Source organism: Lepidochelys kempii, chromosome 1 (assembly GCF_965140285.1).
Source record: "Lepidochelys kempii isolate rLepKem1 chromosome 1, rLepKem1.hap1, whole genome shotgun sequence".
Taxonomy (NCBI): Eukaryota; Metazoa; Chordata; order Testudines; family Cheloniidae; genus Lepidochelys; species Lepidochelys kempii.
Window position 1 is genome coordinate 256870778 of NC_136380.1, and position 21426 is coordinate 256892203.

The 21426-nt window shown below is 49.1% G+C and overlaps 1 protein-coding gene across 3 annotated transcripts in view; it reads left to right on the forward strand.

Moving 5' to 3' along the window:
- Nucleotides 1–4641: 4641 nt before the first annotated feature.
- The window catches only part of TOM1 (target of myb1 membrane trafficking protein), a 29548-nt gene continuing 12763 nt past the window's right edge, over nucleotides 4642–21426 (forward strand). For 2 of the 3 annotated variants that reach the window (XM_073324878.1, XM_073324888.1), the window contains exons 1-6: nucleotides 4642–4762; nucleotides 17860–17944; nucleotides 19436–19514; nucleotides 20283–20432; nucleotides 20774–20908; nucleotides 21276–21422. In XM_073324878.1, coding sequence (XP_073180979.1) covers nucleotides 4711–4762; nucleotides 17860–17944; nucleotides 19436–19514; nucleotides 20283–20432; nucleotides 20774–20908; nucleotides 21276–21422 — 648 coding nt within the window. In that variant the 5' untranslated portion in view covers nucleotides 4642–4710. Of the gene's footprint in view, nucleotides 4763–5117; nucleotides 5255–17859; nucleotides 17945–19435; nucleotides 19515–20282; nucleotides 20433–20773; nucleotides 20909–21275; nucleotides 21423–21426 lie in introns of those variants that run through there. The other variant, XM_073324897.2, reaches the window with a different exon arrangement.

Genomic DNA, 21426 nt, shown 5'->3' on the forward strand with positions numbered 1-21426 from the left:
GTACTCTTCTAGTGGACTTGTACCTACATCATCATCAACACTAGATGCCAACCTCAGAAAAGGGCCAAAGATTGAATGGACTGAGGAGAATGAACCACCCTCTTAATTCCTTCAGATCAGGGCTGTACCACCCTGATGGGGATGAGAGGGCAATAGGTGGGAGAAACTTGCACTGCCTCTGCCCATCTGTACCTGTTTTGTGGGAAGAGGACTTTGTTTCTAAGAGTGTTGATCCTATTTCACCAGCAGTATTGAAAAAGAGTTATGGAATCCTGGTGCTGCTGGATTATCTAGAGACAGTGCTTAATGTTAAAGATCGAAGAGATTCTTGCTGAGTGGAACATGGGTTGGGTGGCCAGATCCCACCTGAGCGCCTTCTCCTCTAAAGTGAGCTGCGGGAAAGCATTTGATTCTCACATAGGTGTGCGTGTGTATGTGTGGTGTATTTAACTTTTGCCAATATCTGTAATAGATTTTAATTTATCCTGTATATTTCTGTATATATATATATGTGTGTGTGTGTGTGTGTGTATATATATATATATATATATATATATAAAATTTAAAAACAAAATAGCTTTCCCTCCACCAATCGTTTGTGGAAAATATGAATCAGCTGTGCTCACCCCCCACCCTACAGGAATTAGCTGCTCCTGTTGTAGCAGGCATAGACTGTGCAAGAGGGAATAGCAACAACAGGATGTTAAGCCCTTGTGAAGAACAGTGTGTCCAGGGATGTTGGGTGGAAGCTGAAATGGAGACCTGTTTATTCTGGCCCCAGCCTCCCCATCCCTTATAATTTATAGGTTTTAAAGTAGCAGAAGGAGGACACTTTTGCTTCTGTTTTGAATTCTGGATTCTCTTTTCCGTGGCAGTTGGAAGTGAGCTGTATCTCAATATGGCTGAGCTCTAAATCTGTCACGATTAAGCAAATCCTTGGATGTGTAGAGGGAAGCTTCCACCCAATCCCCTCTACTGTGTATTTCCCCAGCTGCACGTACATGGTAAATGCTGTCTTGTAGGGCTTCCTCTCTTCCCAGTTCAGTGCTGCTTTGTTGATCAGTCAGTAGGGCTGGACTGGTGGGTGAAACAGAAGGCTCTTATAGAGCATATAGAAGATCTGGGCCTAGGCCTCAGACCTAGGCATACACATCTCAAAAATATGTGGCTAATCCCAAGCGGCATTTGAGGGAGGTAGGGGTGAGCAGAGAGATATTAGTGGGCTTCTGAACCCTCACCAAACCCTCTATTCTAAGAAATGGCATAAAACACCTGACTGTGTTTCTAGCTCTCCACAATGGAGAGCACTGTAGTGAGTGATAGATACTCAGATCTCTATCTAAGGAGCATAAGGGGATCAATCAACTATAGCTTTGCCATCTATATAACAAACTCTTGAAGAGTTTTAAAAAGAACCAACCACACACACAAACCCTAATGTATTGTATTTTTATTTAAAATTTGTAAACATTTGTATAATCTGTATCTTGTGGTATTTGGTATTAGAGGGGAAACTTTGGACTGAGACCTGTTTTTATATTTTTGTTATTTTTCTTGCCATTTGGTCCAGATTGCATTACAGTTGTATAAAGAAACTTTTGTACTGTACTTACATATAATTTTTTTAACATTTGGAGTTTGTGTCATTATTTTGTATTTATATCTGCATCTTCTCCCCAACAACACTGGCTACTAGTGTTTAGTATTACTAAATAGTGCATAGTAGTCTGTTTTATTAGCCTCTCCTGTTCTATGGACACTGTGTTCCAACACCTCATTTCTAATAGCACAATCTGCTTGATACATCTCTTGAAAATTACTGATAATTTAGACCCCCTACTCCATACTTCTTAGCGGCATCAATGAGAGACATGCCTGAGAGCTGTCATCTAGCATTGCAAATGTCCCACTACTGAGCCATGTTCCTGCCCCTGTGACCTTCCCTGCAGCTCAATTCATGTGTTGCAAGCAAAATAGTACTGGCGGTTCAGGATCAGTATGGTAAACCACTAGTTACAGGAATAGTAGGATCACATCTTGTCATTATATTCTTTAAAAATTCTGTTTTCGGGAGCTGAGAAACTCATGGACCAGTTGCAGCCTCAGAACTCGTATGTTGGGATGTCTCAACCCATGATGATACAGAATATGACACTTCACCAACGCAAACTGTATTTTGTATTTCAACACAAGTTGACAAGAGATAAATTTTAAAATACATAACCACCTACCCTCACACATTTCAACATTCCAGGAAAACCACATTAAAAGAACTATTTAATATGTTGGCGGGAAAAGACTTATGTACTGAAGGTGGTTGTCAGTTCCTCCTACCATCATGCATAAAACAGAAACAAACAGTAAAACTAAAAGATGAAGCACTTAGAACTGTTCTGCGTATGTTAAGTGCTGCAGGCTATGTTCTAGTTCACCACTCGCACTCACAACACAGCAAATGTAAACTTTGGAGCTGGGGTTGGCCAATTTAAAAGACCGCTCAGGTAGAAAGAGGGGTCCTAAACTCCCCAGCACAAGTCCCATAGCAAAGGAAGCAGTTTCGTCCATCACTCTTCAGCAGCCTCCACCCATGTCACCAGAGCCCACAGAAGTAATAAGCCTGGCTTGATTCAGAGGCAGTAGAATCCAAACTACTAGGTCTGTTTTAAAAATAGATATGACACATACACAGGGTGCTATTGTGAGTTCATAATCTGCATGGATTAATAAATCAGTACATTCAGGCTTTTGGAGTAACATACTATGTTAAAACAATAAATTGCATTTGATTACTGTCGCTCCAAAAAGGTGTTTTGATTCTAAGACATTTTATGGATGGTATTTGCTCCAAAAATACTTATTGGTGACTTTCAAATGGTTCCCTTCTATGGAATAATTACTACAGAGACATATTCTTTAGTATCCAGTACCCTTGTTGTCAGGAATAACAAATGAGGCTGGTATTTTGATTGGCACATCTATTAAAGTCTTGTTTTTTGGTTGAGTACCACCAGTGTGCTGGACTTAGTAGGAAGACTAGGCCCTCTTGCCTGAAATTTTCCATTTTAGGTCATTAGGGTGAATCAATTCCTGTTAGGGAATTCCCACTCTTTCCCCTTGTTCCCACACTGATACCCCCTAGAAGCAACATCACCCTTAGATCTGTGTATCCAGACAGAAATTGCACTGGTTTAATTTAAATCAGTTCAGTTAAACTGGTGCATCTGTTGTATGTGAACTCTCTTGTATAGGTTTCAGTTATATTGGTTTAGCATGCATTTGTAAATTTATTGACAAGCCAAAATGCAATACACCAGGTTTAATCTGATAGTGTCCACACACAAAGTTGCACCAGTTTCACTGACTCAGTATAAAATTAGCCCTGTAGATAAACAAATATAAGTTTTAGGTAGATCAGGCCTTTGTGTGATTGTGGAGTCTCTGAAGTCCCAAGACTTAGGAAAAGTAAACACAATTTCAAAATATTTAACTGTACCACTTAAAAATCTTTCCTGAAAGCCTCTAGTTGTAGGTTGGTGCAGGTTAACCCTTCAGCATGCTGACAGAACTCTTCAGTCTAATTTCCTCTACCAGCACACCTTTCATCTGCAGATTTCAAAAATATTAGGCAAATATGGGTATGATTCCATTTGGTAAATAGGAAAACCCAGGGGGCAGACTTGAAGTGATCTGACCAAGATTAAATGGGCAGTCAGTGTCAAAGCTCACACTAGCACTCCTGACTCCCATACTGCTCTAACCACCAGACCACATTTCCCACTGCCTGAAGTGAGGACAATTTCTGAGATGAAAAACAATCAGCATATCAGGTCAGGATGTAGGTGACTATTTTTGTTCACTCATGAGAGCACCTGCTTCGGCAGGGGGTGGACAGCACTGAGGTACCCCAGGCAGAGGAGACAGGCAGCTGTGAATTTAATAGGCATGTCGCAGGGCTATGATAAAAGCCCTTGCAATTTACTTTGGCAGGATCCAGAATTCTTTGGGGGCATTGTAATGTGATAACATGACCTTGGGTTCATTGTTGCCCCATGTTATGCCTTACCTTGAAAATAAGCGCGAGCCCTTGCCTGGCTGCAGTAACGTGGGGGAGGAGCAAGTGCATCCCTTGCATAGGAGACTGCTGCTCTGCTCTAATCCATGTGCCACACAGCGCTGGGGACAGAGGCCTAGTCTAGTCCTTCGGATGTGGGGAAAGAATGGGGGAGTGAGGTCTTTGTGGGTGCGGGTGAAGGATCAGGTCTGGGGGGTAGGTGGCGCTCAGGTCTGAGGGCAAAGAAAGGACAGGTCTTGTGGGTTGGTCAGTAGAGGGCTGGGGGGCAGAGGGGCTGCTGGGGGGATGGGAGAAGGAAGGAGCGGGGCGCAGCGCGGTCCTTCACCTTCCCAGTGGATATTTCACAGGCCCCTTGTGACCCTGCAGCACGATGACATGTTCTGTGACATCACACTGTGAGGTCACGGGCATGGCTGTGTGACGTCACTGTGGTGGCGAGCGCTACAGGCCCTCCCCTTCACTCAGCGACTCCCAGCGCTCTCCCCCGCGGCCACGCCCTCGAAGAACAGAAGGCCGCTTGCTTTCGTCACGCGTGGGCGGGGCTACGAGACACACCCCGTCCTGAGCCGAGGGGGGGAGGTCACGTGACGGGCGCCCGCGCTGTCAGCTGATTACTGGGCTGTGCTGCGGCGGCGGCGATGGAGTTTCTCCTGGGCAGCCCCTTCAGCTCCCCCGTGGGGCAGCGCATCGGTGAGTCCCTCAGCCCCCCCTTACCCCACGTCCCGGCCGCTCGGACTCCGCCGCCAACTCAGCCCCCTCCTCTGGGAAGCAGCGACAGCAGCTGGGTGCTGGGTAGGCGCGAGCGGCTGGGCGAGTCCTACGGCCTCAAGGCGGGATTGACACGGTTCTGGCCAATAAGGAGGCGAGGCTCATTTGTTTGACTGGCACCAGCGGCCAATAGGGAGCGGGCGGGGAGGCGGGCCCTGGGGGGGCTCCCCTTCCAGCCAATCCCCGTGCGCGGGGGTCTCGGAATTTTTCTTATTTAAAGGGCCCCGGTGGCGAGAGCCACGTCTCCTGCGAGGGGGCGGGGCTGGGAGCGGGTGTCCGGCCTCACAGCTCTCTGAGGCCGCCTATTGGCCGGGGCGGCGGCGGCGGCGGCGACCCTCCAGGAACAAACCTGGCGCCTCCCGCTGCTGGGCGCGCCCGAGAAGCAGCTCACCGGAGCCGGGCGCCCTCGCCTCGGTAGGGGTGGTAGGTGCCTGTAGAGGAAGGGAACCGCAGGAACAGCCCATAGGCGCTCGCTGTCGGGAGGGGAGCTGTAATATCTGCTCCCTGCCCTTGGAGCCGCCCAGCCCGACCGGTGCAATTATTGGGGCCCCAGCTAGTTTTGGGGGGAAGGACACATGCCCGTGGCAGCTTCACAGCCAGCCCTACAGGGCAAGGGTTGTGCATGCGTCTCTAAGTTTATGGCACTGTAATACATTGTAAGGAGAGTGATCACTGTAGATAAGCTGTTGCCAGCAGGAGAGTGGGGTGGGGGGAGGTATTTTTTCATGCTTTGTGTGTATAAAAAGATCTACACTTTCCACAGTATGCATCCGATGAAGTGAGCTGTAGCTCACGAAAGCTCATGCTCAAATAAATTGGTTAGTCTCTAAGGTGCCACAAGTCCTCCTGTTCTTTTTGCGAATACAGACTAACACGGCTGCTACTCTGAAACCTGTAATAACTGTATGCACCTGGCCCTGCCATAGGCTAATTCCTTACTTGGCTCCTCACACCCTCCATCTTCTCGTGGCGTTATCCTTCTCGCCCCTGCCACAGGCCACAAGACCCGTGATCAGTCTTGATAGAAATCTGTGGGAAGCTTTGGCAAAATCTGTGGAATTTCTAACAGGGAAGTCTTGTTTGTATTTGCTAATCTGTTTAACTGAGCTCTCTTAATTAGGGCATCTTCCCTAGCTGAAGAATAGGCTCGTTCAGTGTAAACATGTTATGTTTTAGTACTATATTGATTTCTACTCATTGAGTTAGTTATTAGTCGGAGTTTTTTTAGGATTGGGGCCTTTTCTATAGCACCAGGTATTTCCCCATGCTTTACAGATACGGCAGGGAATGTGTCTTCATCTATCAAGTTTTTAGAAAGGCAGGATATCTTAGACGTACATCACCTCTAAGAACTTGAGAATAAATAGCGTCCAATCCAAGACCTTGCAAATCTTGGAAGAACAGCATTCCTCTTAGTCTGTGGCTGAGTTTAACGAAAGGAAGAGAGGAAACTAATATAAAGATGAAAAAAACTAAGGGTAGAACAAGAAATTGGAAAATTGTTTTAGAGAGAAAGTGCAAGAAAGGACTGGAGCAACAAAGCAGGGAGGGATACACAGTAAGTTTTTTTTTTTTTTTTTTAAGTGTTTAACAAAGTTTTCTTTAAAAATATGTATAAAGACTGCCTGCTTGTGTCGTGTAATATTTTTTCAATTTTTCAGGGAAATCTTGTGTCCCTGGGAACTAGGCCTATCCTTGGTTTCTGGTCCTTTCCTTGTTTGCCTGTCAGTTCCACAGTGTTTTGTTTCAGACTTTTCAACCTTCTGCAGACTTTCTTTGACAGCCTGAAGGAAGTTACTCACTAATTGAACCCGTGATACTGATGACAGGCTGTTTAAGCACGTTTGCCACAGGAATCCCTGTGGCTATGCCACCACCACCAAGCCTCTGTCATGTCAGAGACCTACATTCCTCTCACCCATGGGTAGCAGCCGTGTTAGTCTATATTTGCAAAAAGAAAAGGAGTCCTTGTGGCACCTTAGAGACTAACAAATTTATTTGAGCATAAGCTTTCGTGAGCTACAGCTCACTTCATCGGATGCATAAAGTGGAAAATACAGTGAGGAGATTTATATACACACAGACCATGAAAAAATGGGTGTTTATCATACACATTGTAAGGAGAGTGATCACTTAAGATGAGCTATTACCAGCAGGAGAGTGGGGTGGGGGGAGAGAAAACCTTTTGAAGTGATAATCAAGGTAGGCCATTTCCAGCACGTTTCCAGGAGTTAACAAGAAGGTCTGAGGCACAGTGGGGGGGAGGAATAAACAAGGGGAAATAGTTTTACTTTGTATAATGACTCAACCACTCCCAGTCTCTATTCAAGTCTCTATCCTGTGGGGAGGCATAGAGGAGTGTAGTATTTAAGGAAGATGATAAATAGGAATAGCTAATTTTAGAGGTGGGGTGGGGTGGCAAAGGCCAGGGAGATATGAGGCCGTCCGTTGTGATGTACAGAGGTGAACAAAATATAATACACCAGAAACACCCTCTAAACACCCACCATTGAAAGGAAAGAAGTGAAACCAATGCAGCATCCCCTCCCCACCTCCTAGAGGTCCCTCCATCCCAGCTCCATGGACTTGGGGCTTGCAGTTTCAGGGGGTGAGAGAGAAGAGAATCGGAGAGCAGCCGTTCTCTTCAGCATGCCCCCCCTCAGAACCACACAGGTACCTGAAAGCTAATGCTGCTGTGATAAGCATTAACACCGCTTCAGGGCCTGCACCCCTTGGAAGAGCCCAGCACAGAACAGGTATTTGCAGTACAGCTTAGGAAACCGTGCTGCCTGATGGAAGGGGAGCAGGGGAAGAAGTGTAAAGGCCCAACTGCCCACGGGTTTGGAGCAGCATGTCTCTGTGGATCCTCAGCCTGGACATGGTTTTGAACCACACTCCCTCCCCTCTCTCTAAAGTGGAAACCCCTCCCTTTGAGGGAAGAATGTAGATAGAGTTTGAATTGTGGAGACTTTCCTGAGCTTGTATCTCCTCCCATAGGTTTCTTCACAGGAGGGGAAAGCATAGATCTTGATAGGGAGATTTTGTACAGGATTCTGAGTTGGACAGGAAGCCAGGGAGAACTTGGCTGGAGGGTGCATTGTCTCTGATGTCACTTTCTGCTGGATCTCCATGGTCATGATCCCATGAAATGCTGAGCACTCTCCACTCGAACTGAAGTCAGTGGGAGTTGAGTGCTCAGCCCTTTGCAAAACTTTTTAAAACTAGACTGAACAAAGCACTACAGGGAATGTTGGCAAAAGGCATAAGGATGAATTGGAGGAGGCTCTGGAGGGGATTATAGACTCTGACTTGTTACTGGAGAGCCTTTCAGAATATAGATGAAGAGAGGAGTTTCTGGGTGGTGGCTGACTTGTGAGGGGTTCTTCAATGCTGAAGAGAGGGAGGAAGGAGACAGAGGTCTTGGAGGCTGATTGATCTCTTCTGTCTCTAGCTTCTCCAGTACTCTGACTTGTTTGCCACATGACATCTTGCTGCCACAGGAATGGTTGTATGAGATCACAAATCCAGAACCGTGCTCTCCCCAGCAGGATTGGGAAGGAAGAGGAGAGAGACTGACAAATTAATAAAGTCCCTAGGTCCAATTCAGTCTTGGAATGAGCAGATGCACCTCCACTGTACTACTTATGCCAGGTCTGGAATTGACTCCCATCTTTAGAACACAAATAGCTTTGATAACTTAGTCACAATAAGCAGGAAAATTTTAAAGAGCAGGCGGGGAAAAAAAAGTGAGATTCAGTTCTTTGCTCATATATGCCTGGGCATTGGAGCTGCTGTTTGAGGGAAAAGAGGAGATGATTTGGGTTTGAAGCATGCCAGAATTCCCAGCAGCCTGGATTAACCTGACCAGCCCATAGAGCAATATGGTTCCACAAGGTTCAGTGGTTCCTCAACATCTGGAGCTAGATTAACTGCCAAAATTAAATGGCTCTGAAGTTTCTATGGGGCGGACGTGCAGTCAGCTTGGAATGTGCTATTGCCAATCAGATTCCAGCTCTTGGGAATGCCATAGGATATTCTCTGATGACCTCTGCAATTTGGAATGTTGAGTGGCCAATCGTATTCACAAAAAGAACAGGAGTACTTGTGGCACCTTAGAGACTAACAAATTTATTTGAGCATGAGCTTTCGTGAGCTACAGCTCACTTCATCGGATGCATGCAGTGGAAAATAAAGTGGGGAGATTTGTATACAGAGAGAACATGAAATAATGGGTGTTACCATACACACTGTAAGGAGAGTGATCAGGTAAGGTGAGCTATTACCAGCAGGAGAGCAGGGGGGGGAAATCTTTTTGTAGTGATAATCAAGGTGGGCCATTTCCAGCAGTTGACAAGAACGTCTGAGGAACAGTGGGGGGAATAAACATGGGCAATAGTTTTACTTTGTATAATGACCCATCCACTCCCAGTCTTTATTCAAGCCTAATTTAATGGTGTCCAGTTTGCAAATTAATTCCAGTTCAGCAGTCTCTCTTTGGAGTCTGTTTTTGAAGTTCTTTTGTGGAAGAATTGCCACTTTTAGGTCTGTAATCGAGTGACCAAAGAAATTGAAGTGTTCTCCGACTGGTTTCTGAATGTTCTAATTCTTGACATCTGATTTGCGTCCATTTATTCTTTTACGTAGAGACTGTCCAGTTTGGCCAATGTACATGGCAGAGGGGCATTGCTGGCACATGATGGCATATCTCACATTGGTAGATGTGCAGGTGAATGAGCCTCTAATTTTGTGGCTGATGTGATTAGGCCTTATGATGGTGTCCCCTGAATAGATATGTGGACACAGTTGGCAACGGGCTTTGTTGCAAGGATAGGTTCCTGGGTTAGTGGTTCTGTTGTGTGGTGTGTGGTTGCCTATAAATCTCCCCACTGTATTTTCCACTGAATGCATCCTGTGAAGTGAGCTGTAGCTCACGGAAGCTTATGCTCAAATAAATGTGTTAGTCTCTAAGGTGCCACAAGTACTCCTTTTCTGTTTGCGAATACAGACTAACACGGCTGCTACTCTGAAACCAATCGTATTCAGGCTCTTGTGCCTCCTGCCTTAGGAATCTATCGCTGTTCTGTGCAGTACTCGGGCTCGCAGGCATCAGATTTCATGAGGTGCAGACAGCTCATGTACTAATTACAGCTCATGAAACAGGGCCCTGCTTTTTGATCCTTCATGTGAGCAATAACAGACTTTGTTTTCCGCCAAAGCTCCAACAAAGCAGTAAAGTCCAGGATTTCCTGTCTCGGAGAAAACTCCGTCGTCTCGTATTGAGCTCAGATAGTCCGTTATTGCATAGGAGCCAGAAGGATTATAAGGGAAATAACTCCAGCTGTCTCAAAGAGCAGCCTGGATGTGCAATGCTGAGAACAGGTGTTTTAAAATGGTCCATCATGAGATAATAGAAGTTAGAGGCAGAAAAGGCCTGTTAGATCATAGAATCATAGAATATCAGGGTTGGAAGGGACCCCAGAAGGTCATCTAGTCCAACCCCCTGCTCAAAGCAGGACCAATTCCCAGTTAAATCATCCCAGCCAGGGCTTTGTCAAGCCTGACCTTAAAAACCTCTAAGGAAGGAGATTCTACCATCTCCCTAGGTAACTCATTCCAGTGTTTCACCACCCTTTTAGTGAAAAAGTTTTTCCTAATATCCAATCTAAACCTCCCCCACTGCAACTTGAGACCATTACTCCTCGTTCTGTCATCTGCTACCATTGAGAACAGTCTAGAGCCATCCTCTTTGGAACCCCCTTTCAGGTAGTTGAAAGCAGCTATCAAATCCCCCCTCATTCTTCTCTTCTGCAGGCTAAACAATCCCAGCTCACTCAGCCTCTCCTCATAAGTCATGTGTTCCAGTCCCCTAATCATTTTTGTTGCCCTTCGCTGGACTCTCTCCAATTTATCCACATCCTTCTTGAAGTGTGGGGCCCAAAACTGGACACAGTACTCCAGATGAGGCCTCACCAATGTCGAATAGAGGGGAACGATCACGTCCCTCGATCTGCTCGCTATGCCCCTACTTATACATCCCAAAATGCCATTGGCCTTCTTGGCAACAAGGGCACACTGCTGACTCATATCCAGCTTCTCGTCCACTGTCACCCCTAGGTCCTTTTCCGCAGAACTGCTGCCTAGCCATTCGGTCCCTAGTCTGTAGCTGTGCATTGGGTTCTTCCGTTCTGAGTGCAGGACCCTGCACTTATCCTTATTGAACCTCATCAGATTCCTTTTGGCCCAATCTTCCAATTGGTCTAGGTCCTTCTGTATCCTATCCCTCCCCTCCAGCGTATCTACCACTCCTCCCAGTTTAGTATCCTCCGCAAATTTGCTGAGAGTGCAATCCACACCATCCTCCAGATCATTTATGAAGATATTGAATAAAACCGGCCCCAGGACCGACCCTTGGGGCACTCCACTTGATACCGGCTGCCAACTAGACATGGAGCCATTGATCACTACCCGTTGAGCCCGACAATCTAGCCAGCTTTCTACTCACCTTATAGTGCATTCATCCAGCCCATACTTCCTTAACTTGGTGACAAGAATACTATGGGAGACCGTGTCAAAAGCTTTGCTAAAGTCAAAAAACAATACATCCACTGCTTTCCCTTCATCCACAGAACCAGTAATCTCATCATAAAAGGCGATTAGATTAGTCAGGCATGACCTTCCCTTGGTGAATCCATGCTGGCTGTTCCTGATCACTTTCCTCTCATGCAAGTGCTTCAGGATTGATTCTTTGAGGACCTGCTCCATGATTTTTCCAGGGACTGAGGTGAGGCTGACTGGCCTGTAGTTCCCAGGATCTTCCTTCTTCCCTTTTTTAAAGATTGGCACTACATTAGCCTTTTTCCAGTCATCCGGGACTTCCCCGGTTCACCACGAGTTTTCAAAGATAATGGCCAGTGGCTCTGCAATCACAGCCGCCAATTCCTTCAGCACTCTTGGATGCAACTCGTCCGGCCCCATGGACTTGTGCACGTCCAGCTTTTCTAAATAGTCCCTAACCACCTCTATCTCCACAGAGGGCTGGCCATCTCTTCTGCATTTTGTGATGCCCAGCGCAGCAGTCTGGGAGCTGACCTTGTTAGTGAAAACAGAGGCAAAAAAAGCATTGAGTACATTAGCTTTTTCCACATCCTCTGTCACTAGGTTGCCTCCCTCATTCAGTAAGGGGCCCACACATTCCTTGGCTTTCTTCTTGTTGCCAACATACCTGAAGAAACCCTTCTTGTTACTCTTGACATCTCTGGCTAGCTGCAGCTCCAGGTGCGATTTGGCCCTCCTGATAACATTCCTACATGCCCGAGCAATATTTTTATACTCTTCCCTGGTCATATGTCCAACCTTCCACTTCTTGTAAGCTTCTTTTTTATGTTTAAGATCCGCTAGGATTTCACCATTAAGCCAAGCTGGTCGCCTGCCATATTTACTATTCTTTCGACTCATCGGGATGGTTTGTCCCTGTAACCTCAACAGGGATTCCTTGAAATACAGCCAGCTCTCCTGGACTCCTTTCCCCTTCAAGTTAGTCCCCCAGGGGATCCTGGCCATCCGTTCCCTGAGGGAGTCGAAGTCTGCTTTCCTGAAGTCCAGGGTCCGTATCCTGCTGCTTACCTTTCTTCCCTGCGTCAGGATCCTGAACTCAACCAACTCATGGTCACTGCCTCCCAGATTCCCATCCACTTTTGCTTCCCCCACTAATTCTACCCGGTTTGTGAGCAGCAGGTCAAGAAAAGCGCCCCCCCTAGTTGGCTCCTCTAGCACTTGTGCCAGGAAATTGTCCCCTACGCTTTCCAAAAACTTCCTGGATTGTCTATGCACCGCTGTATTGCTCTCCCAGCAGATATCAGGAAAATTAAAGTCACCCATGAGAATCAGGGCATGCGATCTAGTAGCTTCCGTGAGCTGCCGGAAGAAAGCCTCATCCACCTCATCCCCCTGGTCCGGTGGTGTATAGCAGACTCCCACCACTACATCACTCTTGTTGCACACACTTCTAAACTTAATCCAGAGACACTCAGGTTTTTCTGCAGTTTTGTACCGGAGCTCTGAGCAGTCATACTGCTCCCTTACATACAGTGCTACTCCCCCACCTTTTCTGCCCTGCCTGTCCTTCCTGAACAGTTTATAACCATCCATGACAGTACTCCAGTCATGTGAGTTATCCCACCAAGTCTCTGTTATTCCGATCACGTCATAGTTCCTTGACATCACCAGGACCTCCAGTTCTCCCTGCTTGTTTCCAAGGCTTTGTGCATTTGTATATAAGCACTTGAGATAACCTGTTGATCGCCCCTCATTCCCAGTATGAGGCAGGAGCCCTCCCCTCACAGACATTCCTGCCTGTGCTTCCTCCCGGTATCCCGCTTTCCCACTTACCTCAGGGCTTTGGTCTCCTTCCCCCGGTGAACCTAGTTTAAAGCCCTCCTCACTAGGTTAGCCAGCCTGCTGGCAAAGATGCTCTTCCCTCTCTTCGTAAGATGGAGCCCGTCTCTACCCAGCACTCCTCCTTCATGGAACACCATCCCATGGTCAAAGAAACCAAAGCCTTCTCTCCGACACCACCTGCGTAGCCATTCGTTGACTTCCACGATTCGACGCTCCCTACCTAGGCCTTTTCCTTCCACGGGGAGGATGGACGAGAACACCACTTGCGCCTCCAACTCCTTTATCCTTCTTCCTAGAGCCACATAGTCCACAGTGATCCGCTCAAGGTCATTCTTGGCAGTATCATTGGTGCCCACGTGGAGAAGCAGGAAGGGGTAGTGATCCGAGGGCTTGATGAGTCTCGGCAGTCTCTCCGTCACATCGCGAATCTTAGCCCCTGGCAAGCAGCAGACTTCTCGGTTTTCCCGGTCAGGGCGGCAGATAGATGACTCAGTCCCCCGGAGGAGAGAGTCCCCGACCACCACCACCCGCCTTCTCCTCTTGGGAGTGGTGGTCGTGGAACCCCCAACCTCAGGACAGCGCATCTCATGCCTTCCAACCAGCGGAGCCTCCTTCTGCTTTCTCGCCCCAGACATATCATCTGGTCCACTCTCCGCAACGGTACCTGTGGAGAGAACATGAAAGCGGTTAGTTACCTGTGTCTGTGTTACTGGAACCCGGACATTCCGCTTACCTCTTCTGGAGGTCACATGTTGCCAAGCTTCTTCACTGGCCTCTTGGCTCCTCTGTGCAACCTGCTCTATATCTGTAGAGCTTTGTGCCCCTAGAAGCCTATCCTGAGTTTCGTCCAGGAAATCCTCAGTTTCCCGTATGCAACGCAGGGTTGTTATCTGTTGCTCCAGACCTTCAATCTTCTCTTCCAATATGGAGACCAGCTTGCACTTTGTACAGACAAAGTCGCTTCTGTCCTGTGGAAGAAAGACAAAAGAAGATCTAAAAGAAGATCAGCTAGTCCAGCCCCTACACTGTTTAGGGTTGTTCCTGGTGCTTTGTTTTTGGATCTGTTTCACAATCATACTCATATCTTTCCATGCACCCAAATTAGGGTTGGCAACTGACTCCATCCCCCACTCCTTCTGTCACTTGGTCTCCTACACCTAGGGTGACCAGATGTCCTGATTTTATAGGGACAGTCCAGATTTTTGGTCTTTTTCTTATATAGGCTCCTATTGCCCCTCCCCCACCCCCATCCTGATTTTTCACATTGCCTGTCTGGTCATCCTACCCACGCCCTCACTCACTCACTTTCTCATTTTCACTGGGCTGGGGCAGGGGGTTGGGGTGCGGGAGTGGGTGAGGGCTCCGGCTGGGGCTGCGGGTTCCAGGTTGGGGCCAGAAATGAGCGGTTCAGGGTGTGGGAGGGGGCTCTGGGCTGGGGCAGGGGGTTGGGGTGTGGGCTGTGGGCTGGGGCCAGAGATGAGGGATTTGGGTGCAGTAGGGGGCTGGGGGTGGAGCCTAGGGGTTCGGAGTGTAGAAGGGGGCTCTGGGCTGAGGCAGGGGGTTGGGGTATGGGAGGAGGTACGGGCTCTGGGCTGGGGCTGCGGGTTCCAGGGTGGGGCCAGAAATGAGGGGTTCAGGGTGCGGGAGGGGGCTCCAGGCTAGGGCACAGGGTTGGAGTGCAGGGGTGTGGGGGTGGGCTCCATGATGGAGTTTGGATGCTGGATGGGGCTCCAAGCTGTGGCAGGGGGTTGGGGTATGGGAGGGGGTGCAAGGATTGGGCTCCCGGTGATGTTTACCTTGGGGGGCTCCCCAGAGTGGCGACATGTCCCTTGCCTCCTAGGCGGAGGGGCCGGGCGGCTTTGCATGATGCACGCTGCCTCTGCCCGCAGGCGCCATCTCCACTGCTCCTATTGGCCATGGTTCCTGGCCAATAGGAGTTGCAGAACCGGCACTCAGGGCAGGGGCAGTGTGCGGAGCCTCCCTGGTCACCCCTGCACCTAGGAGCTGAGGGACATGTTGCCAGGATGCGCACGGAACCAGGTAAGGAGCCTGCCAGCCCCGCCAACTGGATTTTTAACTGACTGGAACCGGCAGGTTCCCTTTTCAACCGGATGTTCCAGTCAAAAACTGGACACTTGGCAACCCTAACCTAAATACTGCTCTCTACTCTGATTTTTTTTTTTTTTTTTGAGTGTGCATTGCATTTTTAGCAGGTGCACCACCTGTCATTGGCCACAGCCAGATAGGATGGCTGAATCAGTGAACCCTGGTGCATTCTTTTGTGGCCATTTGTGTACATATATGTCACCTATTTGGAATCCTCTCTTTCTGGTAGGTGAACAGCCAGCCAGAGGAGTGTATGCAGCTTGTTTGCATTCCTTTCTGAAACGTAAATACCCTCCCAGACCTTGAAAGGATCTCTTTGCATGGGGGTGATACAGCTCACTGTGTGAAATCAGGCCTAGGAAAGTGGGGGGAGGGTGCCTGCAGAGGCTATTCAGGGTTGAGGGACTCTTGCATCCAAAGGAAGCCAGGATGGTTGTGAGCAGCTTTCTTTCCACCCCCACCCTCCAGTTTCTCTTGTTGCTGAAGATTGTCCAGCAGCCCCATCCATTGCTGCCTCTTCTCCTGTGCACAAGTGAGGTGGCTCCCTTTCTCCATCCACGTGTGATTGGGTTTTTTTGTGAGGTGGGAGAATGGTGTGCTTGTGTACACGCCCTTTTCAGTAGAGTGTGCATGGTGTTACTTGTGCCCTTCGATGCAGGTGGACTGGTAACAGACAGTGTGGCAGAGTATGCAGCTGTCTTGGATTTTGTGCTGAGGTTTATAATGGGCAGGATGTACCCACCGGAGTACTGGGGAAGGGGGGAAAGGGGATATCTCAAAGACCAGCATTTTAAAACTTATTTATTGAGGTAAAAAGGGTCACCTGATCTGCCCGGAGCCTTCAGGGTACAGCAGTGGGGCAGGAGGAATCCACGAGCCAGACCTTTCCAGTGCTGCATTAAAGGGAGCAGATTGCTGGGCAATTGCCTGCCTAGATTTCTAATCTCTGAGGGATGCATAGCCATATACACAATGAAGGTAGCCATGGGCTGCATTGCAGAGTGTGTTCCCACTCCTGCATTAGTGGCATCATATCCAGAAATGCAGGGATTTTATTTTATTTCTTTATCTAGGAGTAGCAAAGACCTTCTCTAATCCTACCCCCCGCTGTCTTGTCCCTGCCCCCTTTCCAGTGCCAGCAGGGAGGGATGCATTGTAAGGGACTACAGTCTTCATCAAGACCATTAACTGTTGCTCTGATGATAGTAGAATGGTTGGGTCAGAAATGGGGAGGGAAGACAGATCTGCAGAGGTTCTGTTTCTGAAGGGGAGGGAGAGGGGCATCCACATGACTCGAAGGGCCCGATATTCCAGAGAGCTCACAATGCTGAGTGCTCAGCACTTTTGAATATCTGGCCTTTAATTAGGTGCCTAAATGGGGCTGAGCTCTTTTGAAAAACCAGGCCCAGCTTGTGGCTGCTGCACACTTGAAACTCTGTCCCTGAGCTCTTCTGAAACTCTGGCCCCGTGTGATCAGTGAGCAGTTTAGAAAATGGGATGGGGGGTTGGGAAAGATCCTCTCTGGTCCCTAGCACTTCTGTGTGTGCGGCATGCCGATCAGTTGTATTGTATTTACTTGTCTTCCCATGCCCATCCCTCAATTTCTCTATATATAGAGTCCCAGCTGCCTGTCTGCCTGGTTAGTGTTATTTTCCCCCTGCAAGCTGGCAGGATTCCTAGCCTATCCAGTCCTCTAACCAGTGGGTGCAGGGTGGGACTGAGGCTTGGCTGATTACAGGGTGGAGGCACTGGTAACTCTGAGTAATAGCAGCTTGTTGCTCAGGATTCAGCCATGAATAACATCATGGCAAATTCAGGAACTCCTAATTAAAGGAGACACAGTCAGAGTGGGACTGACATTGCCCCAACTTGGTGCTGGAACCCACTTCCCTTCATGCTCCTCACATTCTAAAGGGCCAGATGTTTTGGTTTCATGGGAAGAGAAACTTAAAAACTAAGCAGCTTTTTGTTTTTGTAGGGCCTACATAAAAACAAGGGGCGTGATTCTGCTCTCACTTAAAGCAAGAGTTAAACCAGAGAAATTGAGAGAAGGATCTGGCCCGGTGTGGTGTTGCTCCCCTTGCTGGCTGTGCAGCATTGTTCCCATTACAGTGTCACTGTATTTTGGAGTTCACTGGCCACGCCTTCCCATCTGAGCCTCTTCCCCTAAGTCTGCACCTAGTGTGAAGCTCAGTGAGGTAGTGAACAAAGTGGATGGGCAATGCTGACTTGGAGCAAAAACATTACTAACCAGTAAAGCTATTTGCAATAGTGCCACCTACTGGGCAGCAGGCTCCCCTCACCAGGCTGGGTTGGGATTTTACAGGGATATTCTGGCCACATTCCTTTTGGTTAAGATTCCTGGAGGGGCATCTTTTTGGCAGCCTGGCTCCCACCACCATGTGAGAGCAGCCTTTCATTCCTAGGTGTCCGCACTCCTCACATTTGACTACTGAGCAATAGTCAGAGGCAAACCAGGGCCATTCTTAGCCTTGTCCTGTTTTTCCTTTCCCCAGAGAAAGCTACCGATGGATCCCTGCAGAGCGAGAACTGGGCCCTCAACATGGAGATTTGTGACATCATTAACGAGACGGAGGAAGGGTAAGGGAGCTGGCCCCACTAAGCGGTGTGCACGTACGTGCTGCAACCCCAGAGTCTGCTGTGTATGCATCTCCAAAAACGCACACAGCCTGGACAGTCAGATCTCCTGGCAGCATGGGTTGGTGGGATTAAAAAGCTGGGTCACTGGACACTCCCAGGGTAAGGGCTTTGGTAGAGGGAGTTAGAGGGGCAGCCTAGCTAATGTCAGCTGCCAAAGGCCTCATTCATTATGCCCCAGAATTCCAGCATGGGGAGCAGTTTATCAAATGGGCCATCAGGTTCCCCACTTACACCCGATTCAAGCAAGTTCTCATCCCCTCTGAGGAAGCAAAGTTTAAAATTCTTTTATTCTGTTGTATTCCTTCTTTATAGCTTGCTGTTTCTCTCCCTGGGAGTTGTGCTCTCAGGTATTTTCATACACAGTAAGTCAGATCTATGCAAGGGGGTGGGAGGTCCAAGGTCCCCTCTCCCTGAGCAGCCCTAAGACAAGACATTCAGAAATCCAGGGAATGCCAGGCATGTTAACTCGGGACCCTATAAATAACCCTCAGTGGGTTTGCTGGTGAGCTCCAAAGGGGCCATTCCCTCTGGCTGCAGAGACGTCAAGAACAGTATGTAACGGGAATGATGCTACATGAAATCCAAAACGGGGGCTTCGCTGCTCCCTCTGTCCCGCCCACAGCAGCGTGGGATTGGAGCGAGAGCTCCTAGGATGGCCCAGTCTCCACTTACAAAGCTTTTTATTCTCTGAATCACCCATCTTTGTTAGCGCATCTCAGCAGCAACCTGTAGTATCTCTTCTGTTGCAGTCTTGGTGTCCTCACTGCACACACACTCCTAGCTCTCTCCTTGTCCCTCAGGCCTAGCCTGCAGTCCTCTTGCTGGTCCAGCTCTGGGCCCCAGACAGCTCAGCCAATGCACCTCAGTCCTGACCTGCAGCACCCCCTGTTACTCCCATCCCATCCCCCATAAAATGCACTTTATTCTGACCCTTCGGCACCACCTGCTATTACAGGCTTGACCACTGCCACTGTGTCTTCCCTGCATTGCAGCTGGAAGTTCATTCCATCGGTGGTGCTTTTCCTAAGGTTTCAGGATAACATCTCTGCGTAGAAGTGGAATTTCCCCCTTCTGGCACAGGATTTTGCTCTGTCCCAGCTGGTGAATCCAGGAATGTCGTGTTCCTAGCGCAGCTCCTTTTGTCTGCTCTTTCTCGCTCTCTCTGCCTCGCTCTGCACGTGGTGGATTGTCAATGGTGTCAGCACAGGTGCCCGTGGCTCCAGGAAATGTAACTTGCTAGTGTTAACGACTGCTCCCGAGGCAGAGCCACCACGGGGAGCCAGCTCACTCATTGTTGCTTTGGGCCACCGCAAAAGCCTGGGGGCAAATCGTTGGCTGATTGCAACCCTCACTGCAAGTCCCTGGAAGCTGGCAGACATATTGTTTTGTGTCTCTTCAGCCAGTGCAGCCCCCTGTGTAATCTTTCTCCAGGCCCAAAGATGCCTTCCGAGCCATAAAGAAGCGGATCGTAGGAAATAAGAACTTCCATGAGGTCATGCTGGCTTTGACAGTGAGTGGTGTGATCCCTTTCTCAGCTCCATGAACCCTGCTGTTAGGCTAGGTCCTTGGGTTGCTCTACCATTGGCCCTTGCCATCTCCAGGGGTTACCACAGTACAGCTCAATTGGTCACTGTTGGAACCAAATAAGACAGGGAGGTTATGGAGTTGTCTGTGGGAGTGGTATTCACAGTCTGGGAGTGGGGACAAGGGGCCTTGGACTAAAGTGTGGGATGGCACTGTAAAGGGAGTCTGGGATCTGGAGTCAAGAGGATGGTGCAGCGGGGACGCTTGCATCTTGGGAGCTGCAGAGTGAGTGACACCATGTGATTCCTGCTGTCTGAGTAGGGAAGGCCGGGGTTCCTGTAGGAGCCAGGGCTCCCCACGCCCGGGCATGTGGCAAATCTGGCAGGCTTTACTTCAAGTGCAATGAGGGATACCATCATGTGGGGTTTTCCTTTTAGAGCCCTGTGTACCAGCTGATCATGAAATGGCTCAGGTAAAGCCACTCCCCACCCTTCAGCTAGGAAGCTGAGCTAGCCAGCAGTTATGAGGATCCCACCAAGGTGAAGGGTCCCTCCCTCCACCCCCTCCTTCCTCCCACTTCTCACATCTCTACCGTGTGGACATTCCATCTCCAGATACCTGGAGGATGTGTGATGGAAGCGTTAACGCCTCCCCTCAAACTGAAAGGCGGGGACTCCATTCCTGCCGGTTAGAGGAGCGAGGCAAACTGGTTGGGATGGAGGGGCCTGTAACTAACGCCCCTGTGACTCTGCAGGTTCTGGAGACATGCGTTAAAAACTGTGGCCACCGCTTCCACGTTCTCGTGGCCAGCCAAGATTTTGTGGAAAGCGTCCTGGTGAGAATCATCCTCCCTAAGAACAACCCACCCACCATAGTGCATGACAAGGTGCTGACTCTCATACAGGTGAGTGAGGGACGAAAGGAGTCGGCAAGTCTGATTGCCGGGCAGGGCCCCTCTCTCTCCTGCCTCCAAGCACTTGGCAAGATGCTGGTCAGTAGGGGAGCAAGGAACCAGGGTATCCCACAATGCTGTGCTGAATAACAACTTCTAGGCCACCGGGCCTCACCCCCACAGCTCTTCCAGTTCCTGGAGCCGAGAATGGGATGTGGATCTCTGGCTCAGCAGTGCCAAGCACTGATCTCCAGAGCATGGGCCCTGACCTGGGTTATGTTGCCCTTAGGTGCTTGTGTGGAAGGGTGCATGCTTTAACTGCTCATGGTATGCACGTCTGCTTCTCTCCCCAGTCCTGGGCAGATGCGTTCCGCAGCTTACCAGACCTGACAGGCGTTGTAGCTGTCTACGAAGACCTGAGGAGGAAAGGCCTGGAGTTCCCCATGACTGACCTCGACATGCTGTCGCCCATCCACACACCGCAGAGGGTAAGGGGGGATCTCTGACGGGAGGAGATATGGCTGCTGCCATATGGGGGCTCTGGGGCTGGGGCATGGGACTGTGACTGCAGCCAGCCCACAGAGCTCACCTTAGGAGTAAGGATCTCTGATTGCAGTCTACATGTGGGGCCCTGTGTGGGTGGAAAGGGGCTGTGCCCAGAGCGCAGAAGCCATGGGAGTGGGGTGGTGAGGGGCACACAGGGGTCCTAGAAGATATGGTAAGGAGAAACAGGCAGAGCTGTTGGAAACAGACAGTGAGTTTGTATAAACATTCCTCTCTAGCAGCTGTGTCCTCTCACCTGTGAGCTGTCTGGTTCCTCTCTCTTGTGCTGTGCTTGTTCTTCTCTCTCTCTAGACTGTGTATAGCTCTGACTCTCCGTCTGAACAGAACTCGCCTGCTGGCGACTCCCCTCAGGGAGTAGACTCCATCCTGCATCCTGTCTCCTTGCCGGGGGGGCCGGGTGCCTCCAGCGATGCCCCCATCACACCCACACCAGAGCAGGTAA